Source organism: Sminthopsis crassicaudata, chromosome 5 (genome assembly GCF_048593235.1).
Source record: "Sminthopsis crassicaudata isolate SCR6 chromosome 5, ASM4859323v1, whole genome shotgun sequence".
NCBI lineage: Eukaryota > Metazoa > Chordata > Mammalia > Dasyuromorphia > Dasyuridae > Sminthopsis > Sminthopsis crassicaudata.
This window is the reverse complement of record NC_133621.1, coordinates 61,056,801-61,074,448: the sequence shown is the minus strand read 5'-3', so window position 1 is coordinate 61,074,448 and position 17,648 is coordinate 61,056,801. Positions and strand designations below refer to the sequence as shown.

Here is a 17,648-nt window from a genome sequence, read left to right as displayed (position 1 = left end):
GCTTAGAGTTTTCCTGCAAATGAGAAATCATTTTAGGGGCTGGGAGAATATACGGGATCCTAAGGCAGAACTCTATGGAAGTGAGGTCTGGGGATGCTTTGGAGTTGAACAGAACCAGGATGGCCCAAACAGTAAAAAAGATTTTGGGCCTAATGGAAAATCAACAGGGAACCCAAAAGATAATTTTTACACTAGATCTCTTTTGTTTATACCTAAATGGGGATTTTCTTGATGCTTGTGTTTATGGCAAAGGAAAAGGTCCATCTCTCTTTGTATCTGTGATCATTCTCTTTCACTCTCTCTTCATACATACATTCTTCTCTTTCTCCTTCCCCTTCTTCTCTCTCCCTACAACTCTCTACCCTCAAGAATGTGTGTCTGTACATACATACTAGAGAAAGACAGAGAGAAAAGCAAAGATAGAGACCTTTTTCTTCCTTCCTTCTTTTCTTCTCTTTTTTCTTTCCTTCCTTTCTCTCTCCCTCCCTATCTGCTTCTCTCTCTCTGTCTCTCTTTTCTCCTAATTCCTGCCTTCCTTCCTTCTTTCCTGGTCAACTCCCTATTCACTAGGCCATGTGGCATTTCCCCTGTATTTTACAAATGATTACAGAAAGTTGAGCACAGTAGAAGAACCACCAAGACTAGACCTCAGGAAACCTGGGCTCTTGTCATGCAGTTGTATGATCTTGAGTAAGTCTCTTGGTTTCTTTGTTTTTAAAATGAGGGATTCTGAGCTGACATTCATTAAAGTCCTTCAAAGTCTAATATTCTATGCTTTTAAATTTGGATGGAAAGGAGGAAGTAGCATTGGTCATGTGGGTAGAACCACTGTAGATCTGGCAGGTGACACAGAATTTCTGTGGCTTATTGTCTTTGAAAGTCATCAAATTCGAAGCTCAGGTTAGGCAGATTTTTTTTTTTTAAAGAAGGCCTCCTCCATGTAAAATGAAGCTGTAAAATTCAGGCAAAACCAAGCAGACACAGAACATCTCAATTTAGCTAGAAAGGCCCACCCAGAAACTATAAGTGGTGGATGATTTCTTTTTTCCTCACTATCACTCCTTCCCTCTAAGGGACACAGCATGAATTGAGAATGTGGTTAATAAGCTGGTTACTGTAGAGCAGGGGTTCTCAAACTATGGCCTGCGGGCCAGATGTGGCCCACGAGGATGTTTATGCAGCCCTCCTGTTATGACAAATGGGCTGAGGGGCGGAGACAGAGTGTGAGCTTTTGTTTTTACCCTTGTCCAGCCCTCCAACAGTCTGAGGGACAGTGAACTGCCCCCCCCCCCGCTATTTAAAAAGTTTGAGGACCACTGCTGTAGAGAATAACTAAAAATGGCTCCTTCCCAGGGTCCAATGTAAGAGCACTTGCCTTAGATGGAATGTATGATTTCTTTAGGATGCTACCAATCAGTCCAAGGGCAATTCCCCCTCTAATCAACAGGGGCAAAGACACAGAGCTTACCTGGATCTCCTTATATTTAAGCTTAGCTCTGCCTTTGTTTTGGTACCTGGTTTCAATCATAAAGATTTGGTTGACAGTATCTTAGAAACTGTGTACAAAGCATATTTAGAAGTGGAATATGAAAGCCTTTGCATTTGAAAATTTGTGGCAGATGATGGAGTACTTTTTTTTTTTTTTTGAGAGAAACTGGATTATTTGAAGTGACATTTTATGTCATGCTCTACTCTGTGACAGGCTGCCCATAGTCTTGATGAAATCCCATGTGTTTTCCTCAGTGGCTTAGCTAACCAGCAAGTTTTACTTAGCATCCATGGTGGATTGTGGTACCTGGGGGAAGCCCGAGAAGCAGAGAAAACAGCTTATTCACCGAGGCCTGCCTATGGGATGGGAATTCATTTTCTTCTATCTGTAGTTATCTCATAGGCTCTGAAATCACCATATCAAGATGTTTACTTGATAGACACCTTGGAAAAACAGTGAAAGCTATGGAACAGAAAACTGGAAAGGGGCCATGAGGATCCCTAGAGGGAAGATTTATGGTCCTCAAAGGGAGGATTGATGGTCCCTGTCTCCTTCAAGCAAAAAGAATCATAATTAAAGAGGAGCTATAACTTGGGAGAGTCTTCAAGATTTTAAAGAGTTTCTGTCTTCATAGATGAGAAGATTTCATTTCATTCAATCTCTCTTTTAAGGAGCAATTTGGGTTCTTCCTCCTCCTTCCATGAAGTCTTACCAGAAAACTGTGAGTCCAAAAAGAATCTCTTCCTCCCAAGAACTCAGGGTGATTCACATATATTGTATCTAGGTTATACTGTAACACATGTAAAATGTATGGGATTGCCTGTCATCTAGGGGAGGGAGTAGAGGGAGGGAGGGGATAATTTGGAAAAATGATTACAAGGGATAATGTTATAAAAAATTACTCATGCATATATACTGTCAAAAATTTTTATAATAAATTAACTTTGTTTTCAATAAAAAAAAAGAACTCAGGGTGATTGCTGTCATAGCAATTTATAACAAATGGACAGTCTCCAATTTATAAAAAAAAGGCAAGATTATTTGTTTGTATGTTAATTGTTAGGAATTCTGAAACACATATTCTTACAAATATAATTTTGTAAATGAAGTGTTACTGAATAATCAAATCTCAGAGAAGGTATGACCTGAAGAAGCATCTTGTAACAAATGAATAGTGACTTAATATAACAACTCATAGCGTGATCTGATCCATAGGGTCTTAAAAACAAGCATAGATGAACAGAATCACAGACCATTATGTCAGCAAACCCAACCCTTCACCCAACCAATGTTTACAAAATCTCTAACAGGTATCATATCTGTGGAGTGTATAAAATAATTATTCATCTCTCCTGACTTGTTTTTTCCTCAGAGGAACAAAAAGTAAGGGTTAAAAACTCCTCCTCTCCCCCAAATCCCCTTATTGTGGATGAGTGTGCATAAGAGCTATTAACTTCTAAATAAGCTTTTTGACCATAAAGAATGATGAGTATAAAAAAATTCAAGCAAACATGGGAAATCTTACATGAAGTGATAGAAAGAAAAGCAAACAAGAACAAAAGAATAATATACACAGTGAAATGTCAGCATGGAGAGGGAGCAAAATTCTTGTCAAATAGTCAATATTACTATCATGCTGTCCAAGTTAAAAGGGCATATCCCCTTTCTGAGAACATTTGATGGATTGTTTCATGGGAAGTAGACTAAAAGGATTTATCAGAGATTTGGTGAAAACCATTGTGAGAAAAACAAAATATATCAATAAACTGGGTACAAAATGAAATTCTATGAATGTATAAAATTACATAAAACATAGTTTTATAAAGAAAAAAATTCACCTATGGATAATTGTCAATATTGTCAAACCCTAGCCTATAATCATATAATTCTAATTTTTTTGGGGGGGGGGAGGGAAAGGAGAAGAGAAGAATAAAAGGGATTGTGTTTCATCTGTGTAATGGAGATTCCCTTCACTGATTCAGAGAGATTCACTGTAACTTAGTCTGGGAGTTGTTAGGACCTCCGAGAGGGGAAGTCACTTGTCCCCCGTAATTCCCAGGTGTTAAAGGTAATATTTGAATCTACATTTTTTCCTACATTCTGCACTATACTGCCTCTCAGCATATTCCAATATAACAGAAAAAAACAGTGAGAAATGATTATTTGGATTTTGGTTAGCTCCCAGAAGTTAACCATAATATATAGCTTGAGCATAATGCAAATGAAAGTGTTGGGGAGAGAGAGCTAAAGCTCATTTTCTTGAATTCAAATCTAGCCTCAGACATTTACAGCCTCTGGGCCCCTCAGTTTAAAAAAAAACAAGCTGGAGAAGGAAATGGCAAACCCTATAAGTATTTGTGCCAAGAAAATGTCAAATGGGGTCACAAAAAATTGATCACAAAAAATTGAACATGACTGAATATCAATATTATTTAATTATTAATAATTACCAACACCAAAATTATATATTTTGTTAAGTTATAATGTTCAGAGGAACACATTTCTTCCTCTCTAGTACTATTTCCTGTAATCTTCCTGCTGGGGAAGGGGGACTATGTTTCTTCCCAATTCTGGAAAAGGAATTCTTCCCTACGAATTCTTGGGAGTCCATCCACTTTTTCTCTCTACCATCTGGGGTCTCCTAATCTTTTCTATAGAAGTAAGTAGCAAGAGCAGACTTTGAGGGAGAAACTCCAGAGGGGAGCTGTTCACATCTAAAAAGGTCAAGTCAATAAGCATTTATTAGGCACCTGCTATCTTTGTGCTGGTTGATGGAGCACCTGGTTTCCTTGGTGTTTAACTATTAGGCCAAAATTATCACAGAAGCTGAGAATCAATCCATACTTTGTTACATCTCAGCTTTGGAGGCTGCACACGGTGCACAAAAAATCATGCTTTAGTTCTGGCTTGTGGCTTTTCAAATTGAAAAATTTATCAGTTACAGCAAATAGAGAAGTTCTGAATGCTGTGGATAAGTTCATCTATCTTGGCAGTTGTTATTTGTCCTTCGTTCTCAAAGAACACGATAGCAGGAAGAGGCTGCCGTGACATGCAACTGGATTTAGGTGAGGGAAGGCTGGCAAGGTCACCTTTCCAGAGCAGATAGAGATCAGGACAACTAGGATGTTTTCAGGGATGTCCATACTGATAATGAGATTGACTGACACACATTGCCAGAGCTAGTTCAGTGTTTGGGAGGTTCCAAAGTTAGTGGGGGAGGTCTACAGACACAAGGTCTACAGGCCATTGATTTCCTTGTTGTATTCCTAGGAAACCTGGAACTTGAATTGTTTCCATTTGAACTGTCTTAGGAAAGTTCTGAAGCTCACTTGGTAGATAAGACACCAGACACAGAATCCTCAAGGTCAACTTTGAAGCAATCAAATTCTACGGCGGGAGCACAACTCCACGGGCTGGCCACATTGTTCAAAAGCCAAACATGAACTTACCAAAAAGTCTGTGGAGAACTCACAGGGCCAGCGCTCACAAGGAGGTCAGAAAAGTGGTACAAGGACACAGTTAGGGTCTCTCTTACTGTATGACATGGGAGCTCTGGCCCTGGACCACCCAGCATGGCGTGCCCCCAGAGAACTGCTGTGCTCTGTGAGCAAAGCTGAAAGGAATTAGCCCAGAAGAAATGTGAGATGTTCACATGGACTATTTGTGCCCCATGAAGCAGAGCATTTCGGTCTTGAATTGGTTAGAGGAGACATTCAAACCCAGGTGTTCTCACCCCAGGGCCAGAGCTCTAGCCAAGGTCTCATGAATGCATCTGCAAGCACAACAGCACCATGGTTATTTAAAATCTATTGGAATAATCTTTTGTCTCTCTAATTAGACTGTGAGCTTCTGCTTTTGCTTTTCAATCCCAGCACTTTTCATAAAGCTTGGTTAACAGTGGGTGCCTAATAAGTGCTAGTTGACTGTGACAGAAGAAATAGATTTAAGAAAGTTTAATGATTTTACCCAAAGTCACACAGGCTAATAGGAAGAGAGGAATTAAATGTTGGTATTCAGACTAGAAGTCAACATCCTTGCCACTCCAGAAGTTGACCGAGGAGTTTAGAAATCCCCGGAAGGCAGGGCCATGATCTCAAGCATTTGTATCACTGCCACTGCTAAGGTCATCTCTAACAGAAGATGCTCAACAAATAAAAACAGAATTTATTGAGAAAACTGCAAGACAAATTAAGACCACTCTGAGATACCACTACACACCTGTCAGATTGGCTAAGATGACAGGAACAAATAATGATGAATGTTGGAGGGGATGTGGGAAAACTGGGACACTAATACATTGTTGGTGGAGTTGTAAAAGAATCCAACCATTCTGGAGAGCAATTTGGAATTATGCCCAAAAAGTTATCAAACTGTGCATACCCTTTGATCCAGCAGTGCTACTACTGGGCTTATATCCCAAGGAAATACTAAAGAGGGGAAAGGGACCTGTATGTGCCAAAATGTTTGTGGCAGCTCTTTTCGTAGTAGCCAGAAACTGGAAGTTGAATGGATGTCCATCAATTGGAGAATGGTTGGTTAAATTATGGTATATGAAGGTTATGGAATATTATTGCTCTGTAAGAAATGACCAGCAGGAGGAATACAGAGAGGCTTGGAGAGACTTACATCAACTGATGCTGAGTGAAATGAGCAGAATCAGAAGATCACTGTACACTTCAACAACAATACTGTATGAGGATGTATTCTGATGGAAGTGGAAATCTTCAACATAAAGAAGATCCAACTCACTTCCAGTTGATCAATGATGGACAAAAACAACTACACCCAGAGAAGGAACACTGGGAAGTGAATGTAAACTGTTAGCACTACTGTCTATCTACCCAGGTTACTTATACCTTCGGAAGCTACTACTTAACTTGCAACAAGAAAATTAGATTTACACACATATATTGTATCTAGGTTATATTGTAACACATGTAAAATGTATGGGATTGCCTGTCATCAAGGGGAGGGAGTCGAGGGAGGGAGGGGATAATGTGGAAAAATGAATATAAGGGATAATATTATAAAAAAATTACTCATGCATATATATACTGTCAAAAATGTATAATTATAAAATTAATAAAAAAAAGAGAGAGAAAACCGCAAGACAAGGAAAGATTCAATGAATGCAAAGACCCGTCAGCACAGGGAGCCTTAAAGGTACCAAGCAGCTCTTAAAAGGCAACATTTCCATATGAATTATGAGTGAGACCCTTCACCCACTCAGAAGAGAACTGACCGATGAGGATCACCCAGGTCAGAGACAACACTGAGCGGAAATATTCACATAATTTCTTCAATTTTTCACTTCACTTTGTACTGAGAGACCCAGTCCAATTTTTATATGTCAGAGTCACAGCCTGAAGTCTTTGGGGGAATTTCTGATGCTGACTACTCAAGACTGGTAAGGAAGCAAAAATTCAATTTGCCTCAGGTCACCCAACCACTCTGCTCTCTTACTATGGGAGCAGTAAGCCTTTTAAAATTTTCTGAATTATGCTTTTCATATCAACACAATTCTGTTTTTCTGGAATATTTTTTTATTAATACCTTTTATTATACTATTGCCTACATTTCTTAATGTATTGCTCCCTTTCATCCTTCTAGGGAGTCTCCCCTTATAGCAATAAATCATAGCACTGGACTTAGAGAAAGAAAGAGCTCAGTTCAAATGTACCTCAGGTATTTTATAAGTGTGTGGCCCTAAGCAAGTCACTTAATCACTAGGTGATTGTCTCCTCCTCCATAAAATGAGGATTTAACTCCTAAGACACCTTCCAACTCTAAATATATGATCCTATGGATAAAAAGGGGGGCAAAAATAAAAATTTAAAAATACTTTTTAGCAAAAGTAGATAAAGACAGGAAAATATCTGCCTTTATTTATAATTTTCATACTGCCCGCCCCCCCCCTCTGCAATGGGGGAGCTGGTGAAGAGATAGGGAATAGAATTGAGATGGCATCTGGTCCTTTTTGCTTAGAGAAACCTCTAGGAGCTGCTACCAAGCTCTCCATCTGGACAGCCCAAACCAACTTAAATAAAGTCATGTGCCCAAGGCCATGTGGTCAGTCACAAACAATTTCCTTTCTGGAGGCTCAGACATGAGAATTATTGTCCTTAAAGTTAAAACAGTTGTAATCTGTTATGGAACCACATATTTCCAGGCAGTCAAATGCTTCAGTTATTATTTGGGAGGAGACTTCTAATATGGTGGACATCTGGGAGAAACCTGGCTGTCATTTCTTTTTCTCCCTAGTCCTATTAGTATTTGATTTTCTTCCATGGAGTGTTTTGCTCTTGTATCCCCCAAATGGTTAACGCTGAATTCATCAGACCAAAACCCAGACTTAACCAAAGGAATCTAGATTATATTACATCAGCCTCTCATAATTTATCTTAAACTGAACAGTATTTGGAAAGATTGTTTTTCCTCAAAAAACAAAATAAAAACAAAACAAACCCAGACTAACAAATATCAATTATTTAGGGAAACTTCTTGAGGACAGATGGGAGATAGTTAATTTTCTCTAATTTTCAAATACATTTAGAGGTTGCTCGGGCTGCTGGGTACAAGTGCTTCTGAATAAACATATCCAGGGGTCTAGTGGAATCCAAATAAGGAAGAACATTTTGGGGGATTTTCACTTTCTTCCCTGGGTTTCAGTGGTTTTACGACTTAGCTGTAAAATTTCACTTGAGAGCCTCAGAAAGAAAGCACTCTCAGCTTTATTCACTTATTTATGTTACAAAATCCGAAGAGAAATTGGTTTGGCAGTTTATGAGACCCTGCATGAGGAAAATTAAACACTTTGTGGTGGGAGGCAGTTTAAAATGACCTATGCAGCTCAAAATATTTCTAAAATAACACCAGATTGTAGGCTAGACAATGTACTAAATTTTATACTTTTGTAATTGCTTTTGTTATTCATTTCCCCCCTCTGAAATGAGTTTAGAACTGGTGTTTTTAATAATGAAAAAAACTCCCAAGCATGTGCACCCTCCTAACTTTCCCTAGCAATTTTTTCCCCTTATATAATCCTGTTAATATACTAGATAGTGCTGTTGTAGTTTACAACATGCATATATTTAGCGATGCAATTATGCAAATTCCACAGCATTTATAATTATAAATATCTTTTAAGAACAGTTTTTTATATCTTAGGCCTACAATAATCCCTTTAGAATTCTGGTCCCTCAGGTTCAGAATTCTGGGTGGAGAACAATAATATTCACAATTTACATTTCTCAGACTTCTGGCTGGGGGAAAGGAAGCCCAGGTGAGCAGTCTCAATGAGGCAATTCAGTCACTAGGCAGAGAAACGGAAGCACAGTTGCTTGGGTCTCATCCCTCCTTGCTCACTCTTCACATCATTTCCTTGACTCTTCAGGTGATTGCAGGAAGAGAAGTGACGATGCTGGTAGAAAATGCCCAGTGTGACAGGTGATACTGTACCACTTCAGGGAACCCCACTCTCACTGCTATCTCATCCAGTCCCTTCAGTTCCATTTACTCTGAAATCTCCCAATTAAAAGGTGAAGATTCCCCTGTGAGAAGGTAGAGAGTGTGATTCTCTTTCTTCCCAAAAGGGGCATCTTTCGCTCCTATTTCAAATCTCTGGCTATGGCAACTGCAAGACATTTTATTTAAAGAGACATCAAAAACTGAACCTAGATTTCATCAGTGGAGGGAGTTCCTGGCACTGGAGGGCATGTGCTCTGTAACTTCACAGAGCAGGACCAAATCCCACTCCATTCCATAATGGCACCATCTAAGGTATTAACAGACAGGATGAGATCATAGGGCCACAGAGGTGCAGCTGAGTGGGGGCTCAGAGCCCCCTAATCCAACTCCCTCATTTCATAGATGAGGAAATGGCAAAGAGCTGAGGTGACCTGACCAATGTCATTAATGTTAGGTGACAGAGGCAGTATTTGCTCTTTTCTCACTGCACAAGCCAACATCTTGGTAAAAGAGAACAATGGCTCTGGAGTCAGTAGAGGGACCAGCCCTTTCATTTCTGGGATGGTTACTGCCTGTGTTATCTATGGTAAGTCACCACCTCCCTCGGCCTTTGCTTCTTCATGCAGAATTAAGAGGCTGGATGACCTCAGAGGTCTCTTCCAGCTGCAGTTCTATAATATCATGATCTTTAATCACAATAACAATACATTTTAGACAAATACAAATTCTTTCACTAAATCTTCCCATATTTGTGGTTCTGCTTTTTTTTTTTTTTAGAACAAAAAATATTTGAGGGGGGTATCTTAAAATTTTTTTAATGCCAAATTTTTTTTATATGACAAAACTTCTGAGGTTTGTGGGAAATAGAAACATTTGAGGTTGAGAAAGTCTTTCTAATATGGAAATGGAAGGCCTTTAGGGACTGTGGATGATGGTATTATTAAAAAGTGCCTGAAAATTATTGAAAATGTTGAACTGTGGAAAACCTTCACTCCTCTCAACAGACGTACCACACCTGATGTCTAAGATGCGTGTTTTGGGCTCTCCCCTAACCCTGGATTCCAGCCTAAGGATCTTCTGTAGGATCCCCAAGCACTCGGGTCAGAAGTCAAAGCTAACGCCAAACTTCAAGTGGTCCAGAAAGGAGAAATTTTGAGAAATAAAACGTTCGTCCAATAGAATCTTAGGATTTACAGCGTGTTCTCCTTGGAGCCATGAGAGGGAGGTGGTGCTGAGTGTATTATTATCTTCACCTTGCGGACGAAGAGACTGGTCGCATGCTAAGTCCTAGAGAAAGTTTTCACTTCCACAGCACAGTCTACACCTCCTTGTGCAGCGGGAAAAGTGTCGAATTTGGCATCAGAAGAACTGAGTTCAAATGCTGCCTCCGTCCCCTGACATTGGCCAGGTCACCTCAGATAGGTGGGTATTTCCTCCTCTATAAAATGAGGGAGTTGGGCCAGGAGGCTATAACCCTCACTCAAGGCTCCCCTGGCTCATGTTTTCTCATGTGTCCTATCAAAAATTTTAGTGTATTTATATAACATGTATATAAACATCCCACCTTTATTGTCTCTGCTCTGTCTTTTCCTAAATATTTAGTGTACTCTAACTTTTATGGGGGGGGTGTGTGTGTGTGTACCTGCATGTGTAAAAACTCTGACCCTAAAATAGGGGTTTGTAAACTTGTTTTAAAGGTTCCTTTTTAATCCGATATATTTTACTTCTGGATGTAAAAGTACTGTTCTGAGAAAGGGTTCACAGCTTCCGCCAGGCTGCCAAAAGGGTCCCTGTCACAAAAACGGGGAGGGAACGAACGCCTGGCTTGGGACCTGATCCAGGAGCCGCTGCTTTGAAGTAGGAAGCTCAAACCCCGTCCCACAGTCCTCATCTATTCCACACGAATAAGCCACGCGGCCCAACGAGCGCAGCCAGTGCAAGAAGCGCCCCGGGCCTTGTGGCATTCTTTCCCGCCCCCCATTCTGGGCTCCTTCGCCGCACGGCCGGACGGATCTCCCTAGACCAGCCATCGCTGCCTGAAGCGTGCGGCTTTCTCCTTGTGAGCGAGAAGCAGTGTTTATTACTATGGCCAGGATGGTGGCCATCATCCGTCACAGCCCGGCGGCCTTTGCACAAGACCAGGGAACGGCCGGGAACCCGGAACCAGGAAGCTGGCCGTGTGACCCGCACTGCCTGACTGACTTTTTCCACTTTGTCACCATTGCTTTTGACTCTCTGGCTCAGTTTCCTCATCTGCATTTCTAAAATGATTGCCACGGTAACCTCCTCCTACCAAAATTAAGGCTTCCATTAATTTTTAACTTTTTCAATTAATTTTTCTTCATGCATTCATGTAGTTATTTACTTAAAGATTCATCTAAGAGAAGCCCACGGTCTGGGATGAAAACCTGGCTCTTAACACGGATCATTTATCTCTCTAGACAAACACCTGGTCTCCCAGACTTCAGTCTCCGTACCTGCCCCTCCCTTCGGGCTTAAGATTGATGTTCCAGGGTCCATCAAAATCAACCAACTGGTCTTTTAAAAAAATTTCCAACTGGGCTGATAATAACTTCAATGGTGTAAGAAGCTCCCGAAGAAACGTCCCTGTCAACACTGGTCAACGGAGAGCTTCCCAACACTTCCCTTCGGTCACATACGGTCCGGTCAGCGGCCTCGAACCCGCCCCCTCCTGAGCCAGCTCTCCTTCCCCTCCCCCACGCTGCCTTTAAAGAACTTTCCTTACGGCGGGTTTTAAGGCTCTGAATCTGTGGTTTGGAGACTCCCACCGGGACATGAGTCGCAAAGAATATTAAACACAAATCAGAAGCGCCTTTTGCTGATCTCAGCGCCATTCTCTCTCTAATGAGCGCTTAAAACGGAAACATTCTGTTTTCATGCAAATGTGTGTTTCACACCCAAGAAGAGGGGCAGAGACACATTTTTTCCATTTCCTCAAACCCTGTGAGGGAAAAAAATAATTCTATAATGGGGAAAACAGAGTCATCATCTCAGAGAGTATTTCTGCCAAACAGAGAGCCCTCTTCTCCTTATTTCGTTCGGCAGCCTCTCCCCCACACCCTGAGGTTCCCACCCTGGCCGGGCGCACATGCGCAGTGTGGCTCCCGCGCTTACCTCGTCTCCTTGTCTTTGGGCGACGTCATGGTGCTGTAGCCAAACATCTGCTTCTCGGTCAGCGGCGGCGGGCCCACGTCCACCATGCCCGCCAGCATGGGAGGGTTCCTCGGCTTCTCCATGTACACCGCGGCCCCTAGCTCCTTTTTGAATGACTGGCGGCTGGGGGAGGCCCGGTCGGGCTGCAGGGCGTGGGGCGGGATATGGTGCGGGAGCATGTCGATCATCCGGACGTCGCCCACGCGGTGCGGGGAGGCGGGAGGGGTTTTGGAGCCCAGTGTGGGCAGGTGGCTGTCCGGGTACTTCCGCGACTTCTGCCGGTAGAGCGACTGCTCCAGGTGCATCTCGGCCTGGAGCGCCGGGTTGCAGTATGCGCTGGCTGACCGAATGGCGGTGCGGTGGTAGGCGATGACGTGATCCGGCACATCCAGGGGGTGTCCGCCGTGGGAGGAGGCGATGCTCATGCGCCCCTCGTGGAAAAGGAAGGGGTCCGCGTAGAGCCCCTCGTTTCTGAACAGGGCGAGGCTCTTGGCGCTCAGGTCCTCGTCCGGCTTGACGTCCCTCCGTTCCAAAATGGCGCTGGGGCTGGGGGAGATGGATCTGGACACGGGCATGCTGGACAGCCTGTCTCGGGGGATCGTGGCGTTGCCAGGGACGACCATGGTGCGGGCCCCACCGTATGGGATTCGGGAGGGGGAGGGGGGCATGGAGTGGGGGATGGGAGTGGAGGGTGGTGAGTTGGGGATTGCGTGGGAGGGATGGGCAGTGGATCCCGGGCGCGGGACGCCCGGGCCTTCTCCTCTGGCATAAGCAATTTCCCTCTGCATCTGAAAGAGATGGAGGAGCGCGTTATTTATGTTCATTTTTGGATGTTCTTTCATGCATCGGAAGCGAATTGTGTGAATATTGCCCAACAGTCTATAGACAAAAAGTAAATTAGCTTCTCAAACCGCCTGGAAAACTGGGATTGACCCGAGCCCAGAACGGCGCACGATTCCCAGCATCCGGCCTAACATTCTGACATATTAATCCCATGGTTAATGCGGGAATTCTTCCGCCGGTACACGCCAGGTACCCGCCAGGTACCCGCCATCTCATCCTGAGCAACCCTCGTTCCCACACTCCTAGACCCTTCGCCTTGCGCTGGAGCTCTCTGCGCAGGTCCAGCCGGTACATCCGGCCCTCCCCGCCTGGCCAGGGCTCCGGCGGGCTTTTCTAATGCCATTATTGTATCGAGATGGGGCTCAAACCTCTCCTGGTGATGCACTACCAAACTTATGCGGACCTTTACTCCCTGAGCCCTCATGGCCTTGGAGTATAAATGAGGCTTTTCTCAGAAACACGGGCTGCAAAACTGCTGTCCCATTAGCACTATAAACAGCGTTATGTGATGGTTCTCCGATCCAGAAACTACTAAGGGAAAGAAGGAATGAAGGAAAAAACTGAGATAAAGTCTTTATTATCCTTTGGTATTCACATGAACTAATGCACACCGAGAGAAAAAGGGTCTTTTCAACCCCGGGAAAAGGAAATATAATCAAAATAGACTAAAATGTTAGCTTCTCGGGGAGGACGGTGCACAGTTTCTATATATCTTTCAAGGGTCTAGGACAGGCTAGTAGGAACATCACAAATACTGTTGCCTGAATATCTGATGAATAGAAAGATAAATTTGAAAAAAAATCATATTGATAAATTAACAAGTTTTTTTGTTTTGTTTTGCTTGTTTGCTGAGGCAACTGGGGATAAGTGACTTGCCCAGGGTCACACAGCTAGGAAGTATTAAGTGTCTGACATCACATTTGAACTCGGGTCCTCCTGACTTCGGGGCTGGTGCTCTATCCACTGCGCCACCTAGCTGCCCTAAACAAATGGCCCCTGATTTAAAAAAAAAAAAAAAAAAAAGTTACATATGACTGGAGGGGGAATGGGAACTCGCTCAGGTCCTAGCTATTAACTATGCCTTCAAAAGAGGAGAGGGATTTAAGATTCAGTTAATAAGAACAGGAGGAAAATAAATCATAACCACAAGCCATATGTGGTTTACCAAGGAGGAAAATATAAAGCACAAAATCCTCTAGAAAAAGAACATTGGATACTTTCCATTTTGGTCCAAACACAGAAGTGGGGAAAGACCACTGGAGACTATTTGATTGGGTCTGATAATTAGAAGCAGGAGCTGTCCTAACCTTTCTGGACCACCTTAAGCTCTTTCTTGACTGATGAGTTACTTTAGGCTACCACAGGAGTTCACAGTATTCTCAGGAGAAAAGGGTATAATCAAGGGGAAAGACAGGGTGAGTTCCAAAGGGACAAGAACTGAGAAGCTAGTAGAATACAATCGTGGTCCACAGCAGAAAAGGGAAAACAAAAAGAGGAAAGAAATGAAGTTTGAGGGGCCAATAAATATTTTCTATTTCAATAAATATCTGTTGAACACCTACTATGTGCTAAGTACTTGGGGACACAATTAACAAAAGAAAAAAAAAAGACAGCCCTTGCTTTCAAAAAGCTTATAAGCTAAAGAAGAGATTACATACAAAAGAAGGCAGGAAAGGTGTAGAAGATGGGGTCATAGGGGAGGGGAGCTGAAACCAGGCAGAATAGCAGATGCAAAGTGAAGTAAGCTGAGTCTAGTTTCTGGAAATGTTCTTTTTCATCAAAATCTCTAAAAGTTTCTTGGTTTCCCTGACTTCTTTCAAGGCTCAAATAAAATCATAACTTGTACAAGAAGCTTTCCCAATAGTCCTTAATTCTGGCTAACATCTTTCCTTTGAGATTATTTCTAATTTATCTTGTATATATTTTGTTTATACATGGCTGTTTTCCTGTTATCTTCCTCAGGAGACTGTCAGTTCCTAGAGGGAAGGGACTATTTTTATCTTTCTCTGTACTCCTGGTATCTAGCATGAAGCCAGTGTCTGGCACGTAGTAGGTGCTTAATAAAAGCTGTTGACCTGATTATCAACTCACAGTATGGTTGTGAGCAATAGCCATATTAAAAACTTCTTGGAATCCTAGTTTCCTTATTTGGTCTAGATAATGTCTGAAGTTCAGAAAAGCAAGGAAAAAGCAAAGAATCACTTTGTTCTTAGTTCAAGGTTCCAGGTTCAAATAACTTGGGGATACCACCTTATACCCATCAAATTGAAGAGTGCTAAAAGTGACTAAAAGCAATGGTGGAAAAATCTTAGGGAAAGATACTACTAATGGAATTGTGATTTGGTACTATATTTTTTGGCAAGAAGTTTATTGCCTCAGTGCAGCTTTGTGGAGAGAGCACCAATCTAGGATTCGAGAAAAGTTATGGTTATATCTCTTGTACACACTGGTTGTCACTGGGCATTTAAATTCCTGTGCCCCAAGAAACCAAGGCTATACACTACTGAGATGGATCCCATTTCCTAAACCAACAACCTCGTCATCATTGATCCAGAACCAACCTCTGAAAAATTAAAGTTGAAATTAAGAAGGTGTAAAATAATAAGAACTATAAAGTTGTTCAAACTACTTGGTCCTGTGATCTCACTACTAGGATCTGAGGGATTTTATTGGAAGTTAAAAAAGATCTATTTGTGCAAAAAGAGGCATAGCGACCTTATTCTGAATAGGAAGAAAACAAAACAAAACTAAGAACAAGCTAAATGCCCATTGACTGGGGAATGGTTCAAAACACAGGATACGTCATGGAGTATTACCACTTACATGACAATATAAAGAATAATATAGATAAAAATTTTAGGAACTGATGGAAAATGAAGAAAGCAAGATAAGATCAGAACAATAAACACTTTGACTGAAAAAAAGAATAGCAACAGTAACAAAACCTGGAAAAATCACACAAAAGGAAATGATCAGGAGACATGAAAATAAAAAGAAATTTTCAAAATTATTCAGTTAAAATTAATATACAGATTTTTAAACAAATTGTAAATAAATTAGGACTTATGGTTTGATGGGAGGCAGTGTGGCCAGAGTCCTGGGTTTTCTAATCAGAGGACCTGGCTTCTGATCACAACTCTGTCCCTTACTACCTTTGGGCAAGCTCCTTCTCTTAAGTCTCCTTGTCTTCAAAATTATCTCTAAGCTGTCTTCCAACTCTAAATTGACAATCTATGTATATAAATCTTTATACTGCTAATTTTTGTTGATTACTAGAGTTAGAATTGAATTAAAATAAAATAGAATTCTCAGGAAGCTACAGGGCAGCATCTGAGCCTGGCACTAAAGGGTTAACACAAAAGCCTATGACACCTGTAAACTCACAGCCAGAGCTTTGTTAGCTTTTGTTTTGACAGCTGCCAACCACTACAGCTTGCCTGCCCCTCTAAATTTAAAGGGCCTGCTGATCAAACTTCCTCATGGCTGGGATGCTCTGGTGGGGCCATCTCCCTTGGAGCAGCCTACACTGAGGTGCAAATGCCTTATTGGGGTGTGTGTGCATGGTCAGCCCCCTAACCCTCTGACCAATTCTAATTCTTCTTCCTCTTCTTTTTTTTTGGGGGGGGGGGCGGGCTGAAGCAATTGAGGTTAAGTGACTTGCCCAGGGTCACACAACTAGGAAGTGTTACGGTCTGAGACTGGATTTGAACTCTGGTCCTCCTAACTTTAGGGCTGGTGCTCTATCTCACCAATTCTAATTCTAATCTAATACAGTGCTTGGAAAGAGGCTCTGTCCCCTTTCGCAAATAATGGCATGGGCTGATAGGAAAGCACATGTTCTGACTTTTCAAATAGTCTGAAAATTGTTTGGAAGTTTCATAATTCTTTGGGTCCCACACCCTTCAGCTCAATGATCTAGCCATGGCAGACACTTAGTACACTGAAAATAGCAATTTTTTTTCCTATCTGGGCAAATAAAGTTAAATGGATCTTTAACTAAGTTGAGGATAGAGGAGAAGGATGGGTGTGGTGGTCTGCAGAGACCCAGGGGACACTAAGAGCCACTAAGATCTATGTGGAGGCTGGGCACGAGTTTATCTGCTATGGGAAAAAAAGTGGGAAAATAGGTAATTTCCTATTTTAACTAATTATTCTGGTTATTTAGGTGCTAAGCTCAGTTGTTTTTACCTGCTGGAGATAGCAGAGGCCTTTACATTCTGAAGACAGGGTTTGTATCTCCCATCTCCTTACTCTAATTATGACTGACCTGCAATAAAGTTTTGACTGACAAATTCCAAGATCACTCAGTAGCTAGGAGGAGTCAATCTCTAGGGACTAGAATAAACCAGAATCCTCACTTCTGCTGTGTCCTTTCCCCTAAAGTGCCTTGGAACCTCTAGGAAACTAATGCATACTACAAAAATGATCTTCTAAAACAGGTACTAATTTGATTCTAGAATATATACACCTTTAAAGGCACCTAACGATAGACAAAGAAGGCCTTCTGTGCAGGCCAGGGCTAGAATATGAGCTGCTGTCCACTGATTTCCCCCTAATTAATGTCTTTAAGAAACATAGATAATGCACATACTAATAGGCACAGAGATTTAACTTATGGCTCATCACAGGGTGCCAGAGGCATCTCTGGGTCTTTTCAACAGGCCAGCATCGATCC

The 17,648-nt window shown here is 41.9% G+C and overlaps 1 protein-coding gene across 14 annotated transcripts in view; it reads right to left on the bottom strand.

Annotated features, from left to right (window-relative positions):
• The window catches only part of KIAA1217 (KIAA1217 ortholog), a 607,564-nt gene that overhangs the window by 83,557 nt on the left and 506,359 nt on the right, over positions 1-17,648 (bottom strand). For all 14 annotated transcript variants that reach the window (XM_074266937.1, XM_074266938.1, XM_074266939.1 and 11 more), the window contains one exon: positions 12,092-12,918. In XM_074266937.1, coding sequence (XP_074123038.1) covers positions 12,092-12,918 — 827 coding nt within the window. The remainder of the gene's footprint in view (positions 1-12,091; positions 12,919-17,648) is intronic.